At 42.8% G+C, this 12,946-nt stretch overlaps 1 protein-coding gene across 4 annotated transcripts; it reads left to right on the forward strand.

Moving 5' to 3' along the window:
- Positions 1-2,561: 2,561 nt before the first annotated feature.
- LOC116354396 (uncharacterized) lies at positions 2,562-6,290 on the forward strand. 4 transcript variants are annotated; one of them, XM_031793724.1, is made up of 15 exons: positions 2,562-2,749; positions 2,913-3,101; positions 3,366-3,496; positions 3,599-3,670; positions 3,767-3,850; positions 3,969-4,115; positions 4,205-4,285; positions 4,407-4,556; positions 4,669-4,718; positions 4,831-4,900; positions 4,993-5,079; positions 5,167-5,265; positions 5,388-5,468; positions 5,564-5,668; positions 6,084-6,288. In XM_031793724.1, the coding sequence occupies exons 2-15, from the start codon at positions 2,936-2,938 to the stop codon at positions 6,237-6,239; spliced, it is 1,479 nt and encodes a 492-aa protein (XP_031649584.1). In that variant the 5' UTR covers positions 2,562-2,749; positions 2,913-2,935; the 3' UTR covers positions 6,240-6,288. The 4 variants fall into 4 exon arrangements, with proteins under 4 accessions (XP_031649584.1, XP_031649583.1, XP_031649581.1 ...); XM_031793721.1 differs by lacking the exon at positions 2,562-2,749 and having other exon boundaries at positions 2,768-3,101; XM_031793723.1 differs by lacking the exons at positions 2,562-2,749; positions 3,767-3,850 and having other exon boundaries at positions 2,767-3,101; positions 6,084-6,290.
- The last annotated feature ends 6,656 nt before the right edge of the window (positions 6,291-12,946 follow it).

The following is a 12,946-nucleotide window of genomic DNA, read 5'->3' on the forward strand; positions in this document are numbered from 1 at the left end:
TTATTCCTTTACTCTGCGGTCCTACTCATCTCAAAACATCTGTTTGGTTGAGGTCGGGGGATTGTGGAGGCCAGGTCATCTGATGCAGCACTCTGCCACTCTCCTTCTTGGTAAAATAGCCCTTACACAGCCTGGAGATGTGTTGGGTCATTGTCCTGTTGAAAAACAAATTAATTATCCTGAGTGGAACAGTGGTCTAAGGCAAGCTGTGCAGTTAGAGATCCTGGTTGGAGTCCAGGCTCTGTCGCAGCCGGCCGCGACCGGGAGACCCGTAGGCGGCACACAGTTGGCCCAGCGTCGTCCAGGTTAGGGGAGGGTTTGGTCAGTAGGGATGTTCTTGTCCCATTGCGCTCTAGCGACTCCTGTGGCGAGCCGGGCGCAATGCACGCTGACAGGGTTGCCAGGTGTATGGTGTTTCCTCCCACATATTGGTGCGTCTGGCCTCCGGGTTAAGCAGGCATTGTGTCAAGAAGCAGTGCGGTTTGGCTGGGTTGTGTTTTGTAGGACGCACGGCTCTCAACCTTCGCCTCTCCCCAGTCCATACGGGAGTTGCAGCGATGAGACAAGACTGTAACTACCAATTCGATACCACGAAAAAGATGTAAAAGTAACAAACAATTATTATGATTATTTTTTTAATAATAATTAATAAAAACAAATGATAGTCCCACTAAGCCCAAACCAGATGGGATGGCGTATAGCTGCAGAATGCTGTTGTAGCCATGCTGGTTAAGTGTGAATTCTAAATCAATCACAGACAGTGTCAACAGCAAAACACCTCACCCACACCGCATCTCACAAAGACATGGCAGTTGGAACCAAAAATCTCACATTTGGACTCCAGACCAAAGGACAAATGTATTGTGTTTCTTGGCCCAATTAAGTCTCTTCTTCTTATTGGTGTCATTTAATAGTGGTTTCTTTGCAGCAATTCAACCATAAAGGCCTGATTCACACAGTCTCCTCTGAACAGTTGATGTTGAGATGTGTCAGTTACTTGAACTCTGTGAAGCATTTATTTGGGCAGCAATATCTGAGGCTCGTAACTCTAATGAACTTATCATGTTATTGTGTGACTAGGGTGGGTACTGTAGTTTTTGTATTTCTATGTTGGCCTGGTATGGTTCCCAATCAGAGGCAGCTGTTGAGCGTTGTCTCTGATTGGGGATCATATTTAGGCAGCTTTTTCCCCACTGTGATTGTGGGATCTTGTCTATGTCTAGTTGCCTGCGAGCACTACATTAGCTTCACATTTTGTTTTGCGCTTTATTGTTTTCTGTGTGTTTCACTTCAAATAAAAGAGGATGGAACCATACCACGCTGCACCTTGGTCCGATTCATACAATAAAGATCATGACACTTATCCTCTGCAGCAGATGAAACTCTGGGTCTTCCATTGCTGTGGTGGTCCTCATGAGAGCCAGTTTCATCATAGCGCTTGATTGTTTTTGTGACTACACTTGAAATATTCCGTTTTGACTGACCTTCATGTCATAAAGTAATGATTGACTGTTGTTTCGCTTTGCTTATTTGAGCTGTTCTTGCCATAATATGGACTTGGTATTTTGCCAAATACGGATATCTTCTGTATACCCCCCTACCTTGTCACAACACAATTGATTGGGTCAAACGCATTAAAATGGAAAAAAAATCCACTTTTAAGAAGGCACATCTGTTAATTGAAATGCATTCCAGGTGACCTTCTCATGAAGCTGGTTGAGAGAATGCCAAGCGTGTGCAAAGCTGTCATCAAGGCATAGGGTGGCTACTTTGAAGAATCTAAAATATATTTGGATTTGTTTTACACTTTTTTGGTTACTACATGATTCCATATGTGTTATTTCATAGTTTAGATGTCTCTTCAATGTAGAAAATAGTAAAAATAAAGAAAAACCCTTGAATGAGTAGGTGTTCTAAAACTTTTGACCGGTAGTGTAGAGCCTTCAGTGCTTTTTTCCGTGGGCTGTGGCCCCCCGTGTCTGAATTTGGTCAATAAGTCCTCCAAAAGACTTTATTGCCCACTGTGGCAAAGACTATACTTTCAGGGGTTAAACAACACACAAAAAATAACCTTGTTTGTCTCATTCTTCCAACCTAGCTAGTGACTTTATAAAACACAATATTTTGTTATTTGTATTTTATATTATACCAACGATATAGGAAAGCATCTGGTGTCAAAATAGCCCCAATTATATAGGGTGTACACCCATACATGTACACCCATACAATTATTAATTAATTCAAGGTTTACAAATATGCCCAATCAATAGAACATTATATCAGAAAACAATAGTCTAAATGTCTCTACCATATATGGTTGAAAAGTTACCGACGATTTACTCTGAGATTTTAACCCCACAACACCAAATATGGAACACATACAACCAAGTGCGGTGCAGTCTAAACTAGCAATGGTCACAGCAAATTATCGTTATTATTTCATCAACACTGTCAAGTACAAGTATATTAATGTTATACTATTGTAGATAACAAGCTAATGATGAATTCTATGTAATTTGTAATGACATCAGGCAAAGAAAACGACGTTTGGACATGAATATATGTTATTCATCAGACGCTTTTATCCAAAGCGACTTACAATAAAACCTGTTGTCGTTTATGTATGGGTGGTGACGGGAATCGAACCCATTACCCTGGCGTTGCAAGCGTCATGCTCTATCAACTGAACTACGAAGGAGCACTTCAACATCAATAGAATGTTGACAAGCAATTTTAAAGGATTCTAAAAGTAATCATAGAATTCCAAACTCATTTCTATGGCAATTTTTGTAAACAATAATTGTCGAACGTGTGTTGCCAAGATACATCTAACCGACGTTCTATGGAACGTTTTCTGTGCGAAAACAACAACTTCAGTTTCTTGCTGACAACAAACTGGATTGATTTTTCAGACCTGAGAACAATCGACTGGAAAATGCCTGGGTGCTTTTCAAGACTGGCGGAGAGAGTGCGTGGACGTCTGCGGCCTACTGCGTCGACAGGTTGTTCAAACTCATTTGTGGCTTGTTTTTCTTGTCTTTTTCTGTTTTGCAGGGTTCGTGATCGTCGACAGATGGACAGTGACAGCGACTTCGAAGAGGGTATGTGGAGTTTAAAACACTTATTTTACTTAATTTAACAATGTCATTATAATTTGCGAAATGTTGTGTATTTCTATAATTCAGATTTGGCAAAAATGCGTATGCTAGAGATGTTGTAGCTAGCTAGCTTGCTAGCTAACTTTAACTTTAGTAGCTGTTGCTAAGCGACCGACTTTTGCTACCTAGCTAGCTAGTATTAGCAATCTTGCTACGTTTTATGTCCTAACAATTGTTTCTTTTATATTCCAATGTTCCTAATTTTAGAAACAACTGTCCTGGATGAGGTCCAGTTGGATGTGCCATTGGAAGATGTTCCACAGCTGCCAGTCCTCCTTGATGTCCAGAATGCTGCTATCATCCTTGAGGATGTGCCAGATGTGCAGACTATCCTTGAGGTACAATTTTCAGAAAGTTTGGGGTTTTATGTTTGAAAAATATCCCAGATATTCAAGTTGTGTCTCTGACATTAAACACATCTCGTCTGCTTTCTGCTTTAGGAGGCCACTGGCAATTGGCAGTTGATTCTGATTAGGTTCAGCCCCCTGTATTGTGGGCCTGTTGTGATCAGGGTAAGAGACCCCCCCCCCCCCCCCCACACACACACACACAGTACATCACTGTTACAATGTTTACTGTTTCCAACATGAATGTATTGTAATGTGCAGAACAATGCCGGTCCGGTGGTTATAGCTTGGAGAACTTTCCAGTTCATCAGCCCCATCATCACCTACATGCGTGGGGGATCCCAGGTTTATGTCTTTGTAACTTCCCAATCCTACATTGTCAGTCATTTGATCTTGATGGAAATGTGTCACAGCAATTGCTGAAGTGGTTTTGTTGATGTTGTCTTGTTGTTTATCTCAACAGCAGGTGGTGGTGAGGATGCACCACGTGAGTAGGGTGACAGGCCTGGAGACTCAACTGGTGTGGGCCATCTCCAAGGAGACAGCCAGGCTTAGTCCAGAGGGCATCCCCTACTGTGCCACCAAAGTGCAGTCCATCACTTGGATCCAGGTAAGACGGAAATACTACTGAAATAGTATTAGATTAGGCTTTTCTTCACTTATTCCATTTGGCCTTAACATGTATTCTCTCTCTGTCAGCGTGTGGCTGGCAGGGTGACCCACTATGCGTCTCACCTCTGCCACGAGACGTCTGTGGACGTGACGCTTGGCTGCTACCAGGTAAATAAAATATTTCCTATGTATATAGACTAGACATTACTGGGCATTTTTACATTAGATTTGTTGTGTTTTCTAATAGTGTGTGTGCGGTAAACAGGTGTGTTGTGTGTGTTTTGAGCAGCAGACTGATGTCTCAGTGGTGTACACCACTCTCCACATGGGGCTGGACGGGCTTCTCTCCTCTTCAGCGTGGTCGGAGGCTGCCTCCTTCTTTACGCCCACCACTCAGCACTTCACTGACTCAGAGCCTGAGGGCCACAACTGCCATGAGGTCAGACGTTACACACACATACTATTGACTAGGAGCATTAAGATCCTTCCATTGACCGATTGTTTGTTACGTCATTGGTCACTGATTTCGAATGCTTGTTTTGTCGTCGTAGAGCTGGGAGGAGGACCTGCTGCCTGAGGAGAGGGAGGTTCCTCTGCTAAAGTGAGTTCCTCTAAATGTCTGGGCCTGTCAGCTGCAGAAGGATAGTGGTCATAATGCTGTTATCCCCCATTGACTCTAATGGTTGACATGCTCCATTCCCTCCCTTCCATAGCCTCTACCTTACCACCAAGAAAGTGGAGGACATCGCCCTGAGGCTCGTCTCCCTGCGCCAGGCCTTCACTGTGAGTGGACCCACTTTTCTTTTTCTCTCTGTGATTTCTTGTTCTGTCTCCTAGAGGAAGATGTCTCACCCTAACTCTTCCCTCTTCCCTAGACCCTGCTTGGTTCCACCCTGAGCAGGAACCATCTGTTTGTGGCGGGAAAGGTCCTCCTGGGCGCACTGGTTCAGGCCAACCACATGGTAACTCATTCTCTTTCAAGGGAAAGAGAGCATCCCTGAGGGGAAATGTGTTCTGTTCACTAAAAGATGCTCTTTTCTTTGTCATAGGACGAGGCCAAGTTCATAAGTACCTATAACGACTTTGTGGACTACCTGAGTGACCCCTCCAAGCGGAATGACATTGAGAGGGAGCTGGCTGAGGCAAAGGTGAGTTCATGAACTCTTTCAAGTCTCACTGAGTTCTTCCACATGCATGTATTTTATACATCACAGTAGCTGATCTATATGAAATCATTCCTATTTTCTCCAAACATGTTTTCTTGTCCTAGATCCATCATATGAACATGATAGATGTCCTCTTTGAGCTGGTGCTGTTTGGGATGATGACAGCTCAGAAGTCCCTGATGGTGGTAAGTAGCATCTCACTGGTACATGTTTTGATATCTGTCTATTAGCAGTTTCACTTAAATTCCTCTCCTCTTTTCTCCTCCCTTGTTTCCTTTAGCATCCTGGTGGGTTCGTGGAGCGTCTGTACGCTCTCCTGTACTCCTTCCTGCCCACTGCTGCCAACATGGAGCCAGAGGCTGACAGATACCTGCTGCAGCTCAATGTAAGAGTCTAGGTTACTTCCTGTTTACTTCCTTATTCATGGTTTACAGGGTTTCAATGCCATTTTAGGGGGAGTATTTCTGATGGTCTCTCTCCTCTTGATAAGCTAGTAACTGAGAGCCATTTTCTATGTGTTGTGGGGTGTTCTCTTCAGGGCGGGCTGATGGCTCTGCTAGATGACATGTTTGGCCAGCAGCTGGCCTGGTACTTTAACCCAGAGTCTCTGGTCACTGAGCTCTCCAGCCTCCTGGAGTACCACTTGGAGAACCTCATGGCCAGCATGTAGTCCTACTGCAGGGACCATACTCCTTTCTCCTTCGCTCTCTCTTTTGAAGGAATTGAAGTGCTTTGTTGAACCCTGATTAGTTTTTAACACACATTAATTTAATGTATTCTCTTGTTTTCTCTCCCCACAGGATTCTTGTGACACTTTGCCACCCAACAGGGATCTAGACACCAATGCACTACATTACTTTGCACAGATTTTTACATTTTTAAATAAAATAAGTTGTAGTTCAAAAACATTTTGGTTTCCGTCTTTTCATTTATTTGATTTCATGACATTTTCCTAGAGTTATAATATTGATATTAGATTATTACATGAACAATGATGCTTTATTTGAATATGGAAATAAAAATGATGTTTAGTTGATTTACAGATACTACAGGCCCACACTTTATATGGTTTTGTACTGTGGTGTGTGATACTGTACTATTTAAAAACATGTAGGACTACATACACTGAGTGCACAAAACATTAGGAACATTTCCTAATATTGAGTTGCACACCCTTTTTCCCTGAGAACAGCCTCAATTCGTCGGGGCATGGACTCTACAAGCTGCCCTAAGCGTTCCACAAGGATACTGGCCCATGTTGTGTCAAGTTGGCTGGACGTCCTTTGGGTGGTGGACCATTCTTTTTTATTTTATTTTTATTTCACCTTTATTTAATCAGGTAGGCTAGTTGAGAACAAGTTCTCATTTGCAACTGCGACCTGGCCAAGATAAAGCATAGCAGTGTGAACAGACAACACAGTTACACATGGAGTAAACAATTAACAAGTCAATAACACAGTAGAAAAAAAGGGGAGTCTATATACATTGTGTGCAAAAGGCATGAGGAGGTAGGCGAATAATTACAATTTTGCAGATTAACACTGGAGTGATAAATGATCAGATGGTCATGTACAGGTAGAGATATTGGTGTGCAAAAGAGCAGAAAAGTAAATAAATAAAAACAGTATGGGGATGAGGTAGGTAAAAATGGGTGGGCTATTTACCGATAGACTATGTACAGCTGCAGCGATCGGTTAGCTGCTCAGATAGCAGATGTTTGAAGTTGGTGAGGGAGATAAAAGTCTCCAACTTCAGCGATTTTTGCAATTCGTTCCAGTCACAGGCAGCAGAGAACTGGAACGAAAGGCGGCCAAATGAGGTGTTGGCTTTAGGGATGATCAGTGAGATACACCTGCTGGAGCGCGTGCTACGGATGGGTGTTGCCATCGTGACCAGTGAACTGAGATAAGGCGGAGCTTTACCTAGCATGGACTTGTATATGACCTGGAGCCAGTGGTTCTGGCGACGAATATGTAGCGAGGGCCAGCCGACTAGAGCATACAAGTCGCAGTGGTGGGTGGTATAAGGTGCTTTAGTGACAAAACGGATGGCACTGTGATAAACTGCATCCAGTTTGCTGAGTAGAGTGTTGGAAGCAATTTTGTAGATGACATCGCCGAAGTCGAGGATCGGTAGGATAGTCAGTTTTACTAGGGTAAGTTTGGCAGCGTGAGTGAAGGAGGCTTTGTTGCGGAATAGAAAGCCGACTCTTGATTTGATTTTCGATTGGAGATCAAATCAAATCAAATTTATTTATATAGCCCTTCGTACATCAGCTGATATCTCAAAGTGCTGTACAGAAACCCAGCCTAAAACACCAAACAGCAAGCAATGCAGGTGTAGAAGCACGGTGGCTAGGAAAAACTCCCTAGAAAGGCCAAAACCTAGGAAGAAACCTAGAGAGGAACCAGGCTATGTGGGGTGGCCAGTCTTCTTCTGGCTGTGCCGGGTGGAGATTATAACAGAGCATGGCCAAGATGTTCAAATGTTCATAAATGACCAGCATGGTCGAATAATAATAAGTCAGAACAGTTGAAACTGGAGCAGCAGCACAGTCAGGTGGAAGTTGAAACTGGAGCAGCAGCATGGCCAGGTGGACTGGGGACAGCAAGGAGTCATCATGTCAGGTAGTCCTGGGGCATGGTCCTAGGGCTCAGGTCAGTTGAAACTGGAACAGCAGCATGGCCAGGTGGACTGGGGACAGCAAGGAGTCATCATGTCAGGTAGTCCTGGGGCATGGTCCTAGGGCTCAGGTCCTCCGAGAGAGAGAAAGAAAGAGAGAATGTTTGATATGAGTCTGGAAGGAGAGTTTACAGTCTAGCCAGACACCTAGGTACTTATAGATGTCCACATATTCAAGGTCGGAACCATCCAGGGTGGTGATGCTGGTCAGGCGTGCGGGTGCAGGCAGCGAACGTGGGAAACGGTTGAGCATGAAAAAAAACAGCAGTGTTGCAGTTCTTGACACACTTAACCCGGTGCGCCTGGCACCTACTACCAGACCCCGTTCAAAGGCAGTTAAAACTTTTCTCTTGCCGATTCACCCTCTGAATGACACACACAATCCATGTCTCAATTCTCTCAAGGTTTTAAAATCTTTAATTCCCCTTCATCTACATCGATTGAAGTAGATTTAACAAGTGACATCAATAAGGGATCATAGCTTTCACTTGGTCAGTCTATGTCATGGAAAGAGCAGGTGTCCTCAATGTTTTGTATTATCAGTGTGTAGTAACCTGGTACAGTATAAAGTATACCACTAGAGGGGATAATTGCTTCAGTCTTGAAAGTTACTTCTCACTATCCCTACTCTACATTAACAGTCTGCCATTGTAGACTGAGGTCTAGACTGAACGTCAGTCATTTAACCATTTAGAGAGTTGAACAAATGCTTGGCACTCTAGACTAGAGCCTCCATAGTCTATGCAGCATCCTGAACGTTTCACGGGCCTACCTTTAGGTTTCTCTCAGTGCTGTCCAGTGTACTGGCCTGTGTGATGTGTAGTAGTTGGATGCATCTTATTACTTTGTTTGTCACCAGAAAATTCAGTCTCAGCCAATGATCGTTAATATCCTCCATTCCTTACCTGACCCTTACAGACGCAGATGCCGGATCCGAAGACATTCAAGCAGCACTTTGAGAGCAAGCATCCCAAGTCCCCAATGCCACCAGAGCTGGTTGATGTTGAGGCTTAAAACGATCACACACACGATGGATCTTCAGCCTGGGTAAGATGCAGTATACAGTGGCAAGAAAAAGTATACGAACCCTTTGGAAATATCTGAATTTCTGCAAAAATTGGTCATAAAATGTGATCTAACCTTCATCTAGGTCACAACATAGATAAACAAAGTCTGCCTCAACTAATAACACACAATTAAAGGTTTTCATATCTTTATTGAAAACACTGTGTAAACATTCACAGTGCAGGGTGGGAAAAGTATGTGAACCCTTGGATTTAATAACTGGTTGACCCTCCTTTGGCAGCAATAACCTCAACCAAACATTTTCTGTAGTTGTGGATCAGATCGGCACAACTGTCAGGAGGAATTTTGGATCATTCCTCTTTACAAAACTATTTCAGTTCAGCAATATTCTCGGGATGTCTGCTGTTAACTGCTCTCTTGAGGTCATGCCACAGCATCTCAATCGGGTTGAGGTCAGGATTCTGACTGGGCCACTCCAGAAGGCGTTTTTTCTTCTGTTGTTGATTTACTTCTGTGTTTTGGGTCGTTGTCCTGTTGCATCACCCATCTTCTGTTGAGCTTCAATTGGCGGACAGATAGCCTAACATTCCCCTGCAAAATGTTTTGATAAACTTGGGAATTTATTTTTCCCTCGATGATAGCAAGCTGTCCAGGCCCTGAAGCAGCAAAACAACACCAATCCACGATGCTCCATCCACCATACTTTACAGTTGGTATGAGGTTTTGATGTTGCTGTGCTGTGCCTTTTTTTTGCTCCACACATGGTGTTGTGTGTTCTTCCAAACAACCCAACTGTAGTTTCATCTGTCTTCAGAATATTTTGCCAGTAGCGCTGTGGAACATGTAGGTGCACTTTTGCAAACTTCAGACGTGCAGCAAAGTTTTTTTTGGACAGCAGTGGCTTCTTCCGTGGTGTCCTCCCATGAATACCATTGTTGTTTAGTGTTTTACATATCGTAGAGATGTCAGCAGCAAACTCTTGCACTACTGTATGCTTCAGTTATATGTTGTATTGCTCAACATGTGAAAATGTTGTCACTCATTGTCTTTCAAGTTGTGATTCACAGATACACGATTTGAACACTGAGACTGGTATAATGGCGTCAAGGGACATAACACTGAGACCCCTGGACATGGATGGGGGAATATTTGACCTACAATGGGGGCAGAAGCTCACCAGCACCCCATCTTATATGTCCAACCACCCCTGAACGTCAGACTCTATTGAAGCACCTCCAGTGGTGTAAAGTACTTAAGTAAAAATACTTTAAAGTACTACTTAAGTTGTTTTTGGGGGTATCTGTACTTTTCTATTTATAGTTTTGACCATTTTTACTTTAACTTCACTACATTTCTAAGGAAAATAATGTTATTTTTACTCCATACATTTTCCCTGACACCCAAAAGTAATCTTTACATTTTGAATGGCTAGCAGGACAGGAAAATTGTCGGTTGGATGTACTGCCAAATTCTCTAAAATGACGTTGGAGGCAACTTATGGTAGAGGAATCAACATTCAATTCTCTTGCAGCAGCTCGTGGACATTCCTGCAGTCTGCATATCAATTGCACAATCCCTCAGAACTTCAGACATCTGTGGCATTGTGTTGTGACAGAACTGCACATTTTAGTGGCCTTTTGTCCCCAGCAAAAGGTGCACCTGTGTAATGATCATGCTGTTTAATCAGCTTCTTGATATGGTGCACCTTTCAATGTGGATAGATTATCTTGGCAATGGAGAAATGCTCACTAAAAAACTTTTGAGGTGTATAGAACATTTCCGGGATCTTTACTTTCAGCTCATGAAACATGGGACAAACCTTTTACATGTTGCGTTTTTTTGTTCAGTATAGTTTATTTTATTACAAGTATAGCGATATACAGTCCTCCAGATATCTGTTGACAAGGACATACATCACTGTGTATTTGTTCCTCTGTACATACAAAAATGGCCAAACATTTTTTTTCATGTTATCATTTTCCATTGTTACTAACTTGTACTGGTTAAAAGTATGATTAAAGAAGAAGAAAAATATGTGTACGTTTTGCAAACCATGTTTAGTACATCTAAAAGAGACAATGAGAAAAAATGTATGGTTCAACAAGAATTTTAGCATTGATTGCACTTATGATACAGTACTTTACAGCTTTGATTGGTCACAGAATATATGACATGAAGGGGTGATGTAATTATCTGAATTACTGTAGATTTGAATAGTTTAGTTAATCAAAAGTGAGGTATGGTTATAAGTCCAATGGGTGTTGTTCATATACCACTCTGACTCTAAATCAATATATTAGATACATAGTATATATCAGCATATTGACATATTATTGCTATCAACTGCTGGTTGCAAGATATATTACCCTGTTTTTATCTTTTGGAACAATGGCAATTAAGTTGATTAAAATGATGTAGAATAGATAGATGGGCTATCACTGGTGTCACAGGCATCCACAGGTCTTGACCACCATGTTGCGATGCTTCTTTAGGATCACGTTGTTGTTGTCATCGTAGAAGAGTACAGAGATGGGACTGAGTTTGGTGGGTGCGCAGCATGCTTTGGGAACCTCATCTGGCTTCAGAAGGTGAACCTGCCATTGAAAACAGTAAATCAGACTCATTCATACATGCACTTTCATATAATCAATGATAATATCCTGTTATAAAAGAGATATGGGTTATTTAAGCAATAAGGCCCAAGGAGGGGCCAGATACCACAAACCTCAGGGGTGCTTTATTGCTATTAGAACACCTACTCATGCAAGGGTTTTTCTTTATTTTTACTATTTTCTACATTGTTGAATAATAGTGAAGACGTCAAAACGATGAAATAACACAAATGGAATCATATAGGAACCAAAAAAAAAGTGTGAAACATATCAAAACATGTAATTTATTTGAGATTCTTCAAATAGCCACCCTTTGCCTTGATGACAGCTTTGCACACTCTTGGCATTCTCTCAACCAACTTCACCTGGAATGCTTTTCCAACAGTCTTGAAGGAGTTCCCACATATGCTGAGCACTTGTTGGCTGTTATTCCTTTACTCTGCGGTCCTACTCATCTCAAAACATCTGTTTGGTTGAGGTCGGGGGATTGTGGAGGCCAGGTCATCTGCCACTCTCCTTCTTGGTAAAATAGCCCTTACACAGCCTGGAGATGTGTTGGGTCATTGTCCTGTTGAAAAACAAATTAATTATCCTGAGTGGAACAGTGGTCTAAGGCAAGCTGTGCAGTTAGAGATCCTGGTTGGAGTCCAGGCTCTGTCGCAGCCGGCCGCGACCGGGAGACCCGTAGGCGGCACACAGTTGGCCCAGCGTCGTCCGGGTTAGGGGAGGGTTTGGTCGGTAGGGATGTTCTTGTCCCATTGCGCTCTAGCGACTCCTGTGGCGAGCCGGGCGCAATGCACGCTGACAGGGTTGCCAGGTGTATGGTGTTTCCTCCCACATATTGGTGCGTCTGGCCTCCGGGTTAAGCAGGCATTGTGTCAAGAAGCAGTGCGGTTTGGCTGGGTTGTGTTTTGTAGGACGCACGGCTCTCAACCTTCGCCTCTCCCCAGTCCATACGGGAGTTGCAGCGATGAGACAAGACTGTAACTACCAATTCGATACCACGAAAAAGATGTAAAAGTAACAAACAATTATTATGATTATTTTTTAAATAATAATTAATAAAAACAAATGATAGTCCCACTAAGCCCAAACCAGATGGGATGGCGTATAGCTGCAGAATGCTGTTGTAGCCATGCTGGTTAAGTGTGAATTCTAAATCAATCACAGACAGTGTCAACAGCAAAACACCTCACCCACACCGCATCTCACAAAGACATGGCAGTTGGAACCAAAAATCTCACATTTGGACTCCAGACCAAAGGACAAATGTATTGTGTTTCTTGGCCCAATTAAGTCTCTTCTTCTTATTGGTGTCATTTAATAGTGGTTTCTTTGCAGCA

Source organism: Oncorhynchus kisutch, linkage group LG17 (assembly GCF_002021735.2).
Source record: "Oncorhynchus kisutch isolate 150728-3 linkage group LG17, Okis_V2, whole genome shotgun sequence".
NCBI lineage: Eukaryota > Metazoa > Chordata > Actinopteri > Salmoniformes > Salmonidae > Oncorhynchus > Oncorhynchus kisutch.

Bases quoted from the DNA above. Each gene is read 5' to 3' on its own strand.
- LOC116354396 (XM_031793721.1), top strand. From the start codon at position 2,843: ATGGAACGTTTTCTGTGCGAAAACAACAACTTCAGTTTCTTGCTGACA. The intron at 3,851-3,968 runs GTTTATGTCTTT...TTATCTCAACAG, and splicing joins ACATGCGTGGGGGATCCCAG to CAGGTGGTGGTGAGGATGCA. The intron at 5,469-5,563 runs GTAAGTAGCATC...TGTTTCCTTTAG, and splicing joins CTCAGAAGTCCCTGATGGTG to CATCCTGGTGGGTTCGTGGA.